General features: G+C 46.2%; 1 protein-coding gene across 1 annotated transcript in view; it reads left to right on the forward strand.

Moving 5' to 3' along the window:
• Positions 1 to 10,000, forward strand: part of LOC311123054 (adhesion G protein-coupled receptor E5-like) — a gene marked incomplete at both ends in the record, with an annotated part of 23,901 nt that overhangs the window by 3,208 nt on the left and 10,693 nt on the right. The window contains 5 exons of the mRNA XM_084197339.1: positions 4,688 to 4,731; positions 5,758 to 5,868; positions 5,972 to 6,125; positions 6,485 to 6,604; positions 8,959 to 9,173. Of these exons, the coding sequence (XP_084053465.1) occupies positions 4,688 to 4,731; positions 5,758 to 5,868; positions 5,972 to 6,125; positions 6,485 to 6,604; positions 8,959 to 9,173 (644 nt within the window). The remainder of the gene's footprint in view (positions 1 to 4,687; positions 4,732 to 5,757; positions 5,869 to 5,971; positions 6,126 to 6,484; positions 6,605 to 8,958; positions 9,174 to 10,000) is intronic.

A 10,000-nucleotide genomic window follows, 5' to 3' on the forward strand; every position in this document is an offset into this window, starting at 1 on the left:
CTCTAGATGGGCAGACATTTGACGAACTGACTTGTTGGAAAGGTGGCATCCTATAACGGTGCCACGTTGAAAGTCACTGAGCTCTTCAGTAAGGCCATTCTACTGCCAATGTTTGTCTATGGAGATTGCATGGCTGTGTGCTCGATTCTATACACCTGTCAGTAACGGGTGTCACTGGAATAGCCAAATCCACTAATTTGAAGGGGTGTCCACATACTTTTGTATATATACTGTAGCATAACGTAACATAATATAACATAACATAATATAACATAATATAACATATTTAAAACCGTAATATCTTATGTTTCACCGAGTCGTGCTTGAGTGACGACACTGATAATATCCAGTTGGCTGGGTTTTCCGTATATCGGCAGGACAGAACAGCTACATCCGGTAAGAAGGGGTGGGGGTGTGTGTCTAGTTGTCAATAACAGGTGGTGCGCAATGTCTAATATTAAGGTAGTCTCGAGGTACTGCTCGCCTGAGGTAGAGTAACTCATGATAAGCTGTAGACCACATTATCTACCAAGAGAGTTACCACTGTGTGTAAAGCTTCAGTAGACAAGGAAAAACTGACAACCATTCTCTCTCTGCGGCCACCCGGACTATTTGCATTGACCCCCCCCCTCCACTAACCTGTACCCCAGCACATTGACTCGGTACCGGTACCCCCTGTATATACAGTGGGGGAAAAAAGTATTTAGTCAGCCACCAATTGTGCAAGTTCTCCCACTTAAAAAGATGAGAGAGGCCTGTAATTTTCATCATAGGTACACGTCAACTATGACAGACAAAATGAGATTTTTTTTGCAGAAAATCACATTGTAGGATTTTTTATGAATGTATTTGCAAATTATGGTGGAAAATAAGTATTTGGTCAATAACAAAAGTTTCTCAATAGTTTGTTATATACCCTTTGTTGGCAATGACACAGGTCAAACGTTTTCTGTAAGTCTTCACAAGGTTTTCACACACTGTTGCTGGTATTTTGGCCCATTCCTCCATGCAGATCTCCTCTAGAGCAGTGATGTTTTGGGGCTGTCGCTGGGCAACACGGACTTTCAACTCCCTCCAAAGATTTTCTATGGGGTTGAGATCTGGAGACTGGCTAGGCCACTCCAGGACCTTGAAATGCTTCTTACGAAGTCACTCTTTCGTTGCCCGGGTGGTGTGTTTGGGATCATTGTCATGCTGAAAGACCCAGCCACGTTTCATCTTCAATGCCCTTGCTGATGGAAGGAGGTTTTCACTCAAAATCTCACGATACATGGCCCCATTCATTCTTTCCTTTACACGGATCAGTCGTCCTGGTCCCTTTGCAGAAAAACAGCCCCAAAGCATGATGTTTCCACCCCCATGCTTCACAGTAGGTATGGTGTTCTTTGGATGCAACTCAGCATTCTTTGTCCTCCAAACACGACGAGTTTAGTTTTTACCAAAAAGTTCTATTTTGGTTTCATCTGACCATATGACATTCTCCCAATCCTCTTCTGGATCATCCAAATGCACTCTAGCAAACTTCAGACGGGCCTGGACATGTACTGGCTTAAGCAGGGGGACACGTCTGGCACTGCAGGATTTGAGTCCCTGGCGGCGTAGTGTGTTACTGATGGTAGGCTTTGTTACTTTGGTCCCAGCTCTCTGCAGGTCATTCACTAGGTCCCCCCGTGTGGTTCTGGGATTTTTGCTCACCGTTCTTGTGATTATTTTGACCCCACGGGGTGAGATCTTGCGTGGAGCCCCAGATCGAGGGAGATTATCAGTGGTCTTGTATGTCTTCTATTTCCTAATAATTGCTCCCACAGTTGATTTCTTCAAACCAAGTTGCTTACCTATTGCAGATTCAGTCTTCCCAGCCTGGTGCAGGTCTACAATTTTGTTTCTGGTGTCCTTTGACAGCTCTTTGGTCTTGGCCATAGTGGAGTTTAGAGTGTGACTGTTTGAGGTTGTGGACAGGTGTCTTTTATACTGATAACAAGTTCAAACAGGTGCCATTAATACAGGTAACGAGTGGAGGACAGAGGAGCCTCTTAAAGAAGAAGTTACAGGTCTGTGAGAGCCAGAAATCTTGCTTGTTTGTAGGTGACCAAATACTTATTTTCCACCATAATTTGCAAATAAATTCATTAAAAATCCTACAATGTGATTTTCTGGATTTTCTTTTCTCAATTTGTCTGCCATAGTTGACGTGTACCTATGATGAAAATTACAGGCCTCTCTCATCTTTTTAAGTGGGAGAACTTGCACAATTGGTGGCTGACTAAATACTTTTTATCCCACTGTAGCCTCATGATTGTTATTTTATTAATATAACATAATATAACATAACATAATATAATATAACATAATATAACATAACATAATATAATATAACATAATATAACAAATGCCATCTACTGTAGCAGACGATTTTGACGATCTGCATTGCATGCTGTTTGGGGTTTTAGGCTGGGTTTCTGTATAGCACTTTGCGACATCTGCTGATGTAAAAAGGGCTTTATAAATACATTTGATTGATTCAAAAGTGATTTACAACAGTGAGTGGATACATATTGGTACGGCTGGCTCCATATTACAGTAAGGTCTGTCCTTCTGTTGCTGTAGATAGTGTTGTTACAGAGACTCTCTGTTCCACCGGCAGCTTTATCTTTCTAGTGGCACCCTATTCCCTATATAGTGCACTACATTAGACCAGGGCCTATAGAGCGCTATATAGTAGGGTGTCATTTGGGATGCGTGCTAGGACGGTTATTATGGTAAGTAACATTTTAGCACTAGTGTGCTGTGGGTTTCTGGGTGTTTTAATCTCCTCCTCTGTCTCATGTCTTCACTGTTATCTTAGTTAGTTGGTACAGTGAGGGAAAAAAGTATTTGATCCCCTGCTGATTTTGTACGTTTGCCCACTGACAAAGAAATGATCAGTCTATAATTTTAATGGTAGGTTTATTTGAACAGTGAGAGACAGATTAACAACAACAAAATCCAGAAAAACGCATGTCAAAAATGTTATAAATTGATTTGCATTTTAATGAGGGAAATAAGTATTTGACCCCCTCTCAATCAGAAAGATTTCTGGCTCCCAGGTGTCTTTTATACAGGTAACGAGCTGAGATTAGGAGCACACTCTTAAAGGGAGTGCTCCTAATCTCAGCTTGTTACCTGTATAAAAGACACCTGTCCACAGAATAAATCAATCAATCAGATTCCAAACTCTCCACCATGGCCAAGACCAAAGAGCTCTCCAAGGATGTCAGGGACAAGATTGTAGACCTACACAATGCTGGAATGGGCTACAAGACCATCGTCAAGCAGCTTGGTGAGAAGGTGACAACAGTTGGTGCGATTATTTGCAAATGGAAGAAACACAAAATAACTGTCAATCTCCCTCGGCCTGGGGCTCCATGCAAGATCTCACCTCGTGGAGTTGCAATGATCATGAGAACGGTGAGGAATCAGCCCAGAACTACACAGGAGGATATTGTCAATGATCTCAAGGCAGCTGGGACCATAGTCACCAAGAAAACAATTGGTAACACACTACGCCATGAAGGACTGAAATCCTGCAGCGCCCGCAAGGTCCCCCTGCTCAAGAAAGCACATATACAGGCCCGTCTGAAGTTTGCCAATTAACATCTGAATGATTCAAAGGAGAACTGGATGAAAGTGTTGTGGTCAGATGAGACCAATATCGAGCTCTTTGGCATCAACTCAACTCGCCGTGTTTGGAGGAGGAGGAATGCTGCCTATGACCCCAAGAACACCATCCCCAACGTCAAACATGGAGGTGGAAACATTATGCTTTGGGTGTGTTTTTCTGCTAAGGGGACAGGACAACTTCACCGCATCAAAGGGACGATGGACGGGGCCATGTACCATCAAATCTTGGGTGAGAACCTCCTTCCCTCAGCCAGGGCATTGTAAATGGGTTGTGGATGGGTATTACAGCATGATAATGACCCCAAACACACGGCCAAGGCAACAAAGGAGTGGCTCAAGAAGAAGCATATTAAGGTCCTGGAGTGGCCTAGCCAGTCTCCAGACCTTAATCCCATAGAAAATCTGTGGAGGAAGCTGAAGGTTCGAGTTGCCAAACGTCAGCCTCAAAACCTTAATGACTTGTAGAAGATTTGTAAAGAGGAGTGGAACAAAATCCCTCCTGAGATGTGTGCAAACCTGGTGGCCAACTACAAGAAACGTCTGACCTCTGTGATTGCCAACAAGGGTTTTGCCACCAAGTACTAAGTCATGTTTTGCAGAGGGGTCAAATACTTATTTCCCTCATTAAAATGCAAATCAATTCATAACATTTTTGACATGCATTTTTCTGGATTTTGTTGTTTGTTATTCTGTCTCTCACTGTTCAAATAAACCTACCATTAAAATTATAGACTGATCATGTCTTTGTCAGTGGGCAAACGTACAAAATCAGCAGGGGATCAAATACTTTTTCCCCTCACTGTATCTGATGGTAAACATGGTTACCCATGGCAACAACCTGGATCTACTAGGAGCATGATAAGGATGTCACAGTTTTCATTTGTATGTGTTGTGTTGTTGTGTAGGTGGGATTGTGTTGTGTTGTGTTGTGTATTGTCGATCCAGGTTTGATGACTGTGTTTTGTAATATGTACATGTTGTGTTGTGTCGTTCAAGGTGTGATGGTAGTGTGTTGTGTTTCCTTTAGTACTGACCTGTGACCAGTTCAAAGCGGATGAGACTCCTGGACAGGTGAGTTTTACAGTACCTGGACCTGATGAATCCTTATACAGCAGCTGAACCCATAGACATATAATCTCCATTATGGCATCATTGACTTGAATGGGGAGGCCCATTCTACACATTCTAGATCTGTAGTTGAATCATGTTTGAATGGGGAGGTCTGTTCTATTCATTCTAGATCTGTAGTTGAACCATGTTTGAATGGGGAGGCCTGTTCTATTCATTCTAGATCGGTAGTTGAACCATGTTTGAATGGGGAGGCCTGTTCTATTCATTCTAGATCTGTAGTTGAACCATGTTTGAATGGGGAGGCCTGTTCTATTCATTCTAGATCGGTAGTTGAACCATGTTTGAATAGGGAGGCCTGTTCTATTCATTCTAGATCTGTAGTTGAACCATGTTTGAATGGAGAGGTCTGTTCTATTCATTCTAGATCTGTAGTTGAACCATGTTTGAATGGGGAGGCCTGTTCTATTCATTCTAGATCGGTAGTTGAACCATGTTTGAATGGGGAGGCCTGTTCTATTCATTCTAGATCTGTAGTTGAACCATGTTTGAATGGGGAGGCCTGTTCTATTCATTCTAGATCGGTAGTTGAACCATGTTTGAATAGGGAGGTATGTTCTATTCATTCTAGATCTGTAGTTGAACCATGTTTGAATGGGGAGGTCTGTTCTATTCATTATAGATCTGTAGCTGAACCATGTTTGAATGGGGAGGCCTGTTCTATTCATTCTAGATCTGTAGTTGAACCATGTTTGCTTTGAATGATATAGATTATTTATTGACGTTTAGGTAAATATTCCTTCTTGCCCCATACTTATTCTCTCTTTCCCCCTCTCTGTCTCCCCCCCCCCCCCCCCCTCTCTCTCTCTCTCTCGCGCGCGCTATCTCTCTGTCTGTCTCTCTAGGACTACTTTAGAAACAAGTTGTTTTAATTAATATTTTTAAATACTATCTTCTGTGAATACAATGTATGTCTTGCTATATATGTTTTTCCCCACATAAATGTAATTAAATTCTCCTCTCTCTCAGACTGTCCCAGGTTTAGCTGGTCTCCTGTCTCTGATGAGGAACAACTGTCTGGCGTTGAGTAACTCTGGGGACGCAGCTGGAGGGAGACTGACAGGAGAGGTGTTACTGGAGGTAAACCACATACACACACACACACACACACACACACACACACACACACACACACACACGGTTCACTCACTTCCTGTTTCCCATTTCTACTTCCTGTGTGTAGAATGTCTTCACGGAGATGGACGGCCTCCTGTCTCACGATATCCTAAACCACAGCCGGGAGGTGAGTGGGTTGCTAGGCGCCATGGAGGACTCCATGAGGCTCATCGGGCCGCAGCTCAGAGACAACCACACCACCATGGAGACAGACCACACAGGTAACACACACTCCTGAACACACACACACACACTCCTGAACACACACACACACACTCCTGAACACACACACACACTCCTGAACACACACACACACTCCTGAACACACACACACACTCCTGAACACACACACACACACACTCCTGAACACACACACACACACTCCTGAACACACACACACACTCCTGAACACACACACACACACTCCTGAACACACACACACACACACACTCCTGAACACACACACACACTCCTGAACACACACACACACTCCTGAACACACACACTCCTGAACACACACACACACTCCTGAACACACACACACATCCCCCTTCACCTTACTCCTTGTCCTTATACACAGCGACTGAGCTTGCAGTTAGGAGGGGACAGACTCCGCACACTGGGCCGATCAGCCTGGCCAATGACATCGCTCAACTGGACACCAGCTGGGAGACAGCCACCGGCAACGGGACGTACCCAGGTAGGCTACTCTTCGTCATCAGCATCATCAACATCACCATCATCATCATCATCTGTCACGATCGTCTAACAGAGATGAGGACCAAGGCGCAGCGTTGCAGGCAAACATACTCTTTATTAGAGACACGATCAAAAAACAACAAAACGATAACGTGACAGTTCACGGTCTAACACAACAGACTAGAAACAAGATCCCACAAACTCTGTGGGGAAACAGGCTGCTAAAATATGGTTCTCAATCAGAGACAACAAGCAACAGCTGAATCACGTTGCCTCTGATTGAGAACCACACTGGCCAACATAGACAAACAATACTAGAATGTGAAACCTAGAACAAAACACATATACTTTACACACCCTGGCTCAACATATTAGAGTCCCCAGAGCCAGGGCGTGACAGTACCCCCCCTAAAGGCGCGGACTCCGACCGCGCCCACCAAATACCACAGGGGAGGGACCGGGTGGGCACTCCGCTTAGGCGGCGGATCCGGCTCCGGGCCTGATCCCCGCTCCCTCTCCAACCCCCCAAAGTACCCCTGGTCCGGTCTGGCCCCGCTGGCCGGAGCTGGACTGCACACTGGTGGAGCGGATTGCTCTAGCTCCGGCGTGAAGCATCTGACCGGTGCCGGACCAGCCACCAGTGGAACAGGCACGGGCCGTGCCGGACTGACGACGCACACCACTGGCTTGGTGTGGGGAGCAGGAGCGGGCCGAGCCGGCCTGACGAAACGCACCACTGACTTGGTGCGGGGAGCAGGAGCGGGCCGGACCGGGCTGACGAAGCGTACCACTGACTTGGTGCGGGGAGCAGGAGCGGGCCGGACCGGGCTGACGAAGCGTACCACTGACTTGGTGCGGGGAGCAGGAACGGGCCGAGCCGGGCTGACGAAACGCATCACTGACTTGGTGCGGGGAGCAGGAGCGGGCCGGACCGGGCTGACGAAGCGCACCACTGACTTGGTGCGGGGAGCAGGAATGGGACGGACCGGGCTGACGAAGCGCACCACTGACTTGGTGCGGGGAGCAGGAATGGGACGGACCGGGCTGACGACGCGCACCACTGACTTGGTGCGGGGAGCAGGAATGGGCCGGACCGGGCTGACGACGCGCACCACTGACTTGGTGCGGGGAGCAGAAGCGGGCCGGACCGGGCTGACGAAGCGCACCACTGACTTGGTGCGGGGAGCAGGAATGGGCCGGACCGGGCTGACGAAGCGCACCACTGACTTGGTGCGGGGAGCAGGAATGGGCCGGACCGGGCTGACGACGCGCACCACTGACTTGGTGCGGGGAGCAGGAGCGGGCCGGACCGGGCTGACGAAGCGCACCACAGGCTTGGTGCGGGGAGCAGGAACAGGCCGGGCCGAGCTGGCGACGCGCACCGTAGACTTGGTGCGAGTGGCAGGAACAGGCCGGGACCGTACTGGGAACACACACCACTGGCCCTACGTGGGGATCAGGAACAGGCCGGACCGGACTGGCAACACACCCCAGTACCTCTCGCCGTGCCTCTACACCTTCCATCCCCTCTTCGACCAGTGGCCCCCGTAACCTGGCGGCCTCCTCTGCCAACCCGCTGGGCCGCTCTATCGCGGCCTCCTTCTGCCCCGACGTCGTGAGCCCCCCCTTAAAAATTTTCTGGGAGTCTCTCTTCCCCGTGGGCCAGGCCTCTATAGTTCTCGCCCAACTCTCGCTCTTCTGCTTCCAATTCCCGCCATTCAGCTCCTCATTCGGCTTGACCCAGTCGAAGCTCTTCCTCCACTGTTCCCAAGTCCACCCTCTCTGCTCCTCACTAGGCTGCTTGGTCCAGTTGAGGTGGGATCTTCTGTCACGATCGTCTAACAGAGATGAGGACCAAGGCGCAGCGTTGCAGGCAAACATACTCTTTATTAGAGACACGATCAAAAAACAACTAAACGATAACGTGACAGTTCACGGTCTAACACAACAGACTAGAAACAAGATCCCACAAACTCTGTGGGGAAACAGGCTGCTAAAGTATGGTTCTCAATCAGAGACAACAAGCAACAGCTGAATCACGTTGCCTCTGATTGAGAACCACACTGGCCAACATAGACAAACAATACTAGAATGTGAAACCTAGAACAAAACACATATACTTTACACACCCTGGCTCAACATATTAGAGTCCCCAGAGCCAGGGCGTGACATCCTCTCTATAAGTACTATATCTTTTAGTACCTGTAATTTAAAAAAAAAAAGGATTCCGGATTTCCTGCTTATTCCCTCTTTATTCCAGGAATCTTCCAACCAGGATACCTGAAAAACCTGGGAATTTTGGGAAAGTTACAAGAAATTCTAAATTAGTAACTTGTTTCTTTCTGTGCTTCCCAGGTTTCGCTCTGGCTGGGTTGGTGTGTTACAAGACACTGGAGAGATCTGTCAACAACTCCTTCCAGTACCTCACTGACACAGACACAGACACAGCAACAGCCGCGGCGTCAAAGCCTAGCTACCAGATCAGTTCCAAGGTGGTAACAGCTCTCGTCAGTAACCCAGCAACAGACCACCTCGCCCAGCCTGTCATCCTCACCTTCAAACATCTACAGGTATGTAAATATTTGTTAATATATGTGAATATATGAAGTACAGTACCTGTCAAAAGTTTGGACACACCTACTCATTCAAGGGTTTTTCTTTATTTGTACTAATTTCTACATTGTAGAATAATAGTGAAGACATCAAAACTATGAAATAACACATATGGAATCATGTAGTAACCAAAAAAGTGTTAAACAAATCAAAATATATTTTTTATTTGACATTCTTCAAATAGCCACCCTTTGCCTTGATGACAGCTTTGCACACTCTTGGCATTCTCTCAACCAGCTTCACCTGCAATGTAGAAAATAGTAAAAATAAAGAATTACCCTTGTATGAGTAGGTATCCAAACTTTTGAGTGATAGTGTATGTAAAAATTATAGTATATTATAATCGTACATCGACAGCTAGGACTTATTATTATTTTCAAATGCATTTTTCTCTTACTAGCTACGTTAAACTTAAAAAATTATACTTAAAGACACTTTTTAAATACATTTTGTCATTTTGTTTTATGTTTAGCTCACATAAAAGAATACAGAATTATGCATCAAGGCGTCTGTAATAGAATACACGTGGCAAAAACAAGTGTAGGCATTTATAATAAATGTATTTTTATAGCTTTCAAAATATTTCTGACAATGGTGGAGGAGTGCCAAGATGGAGGGGCGGTGGCTTCAAAACAGCGCCACCTATCAGGCATCTAGTGTATATATGAAACAGCGCCCCCTATCGGTCATCTCGTGTATATATGAAACAGCGCCCCCTATCAGGCATCTAGTGTATATATGAAACAGCGCCCCCTATCAGGCATCTAGTGTATATATGAAACAG

The sequence above is a fragment of the Coregonus lavaretus genome (assembly GCF_964263955.1).
Source record: "Coregonus lavaretus genome assembly, contig: HAP1_SCAFFOLD_7609, whole genome shotgun sequence".
In the NCBI taxonomy this organism is placed as follows: Eukaryota; Metazoa; Chordata; class Actinopteri; order Salmoniformes; family Salmonidae; genus Coregonus; species Coregonus lavaretus.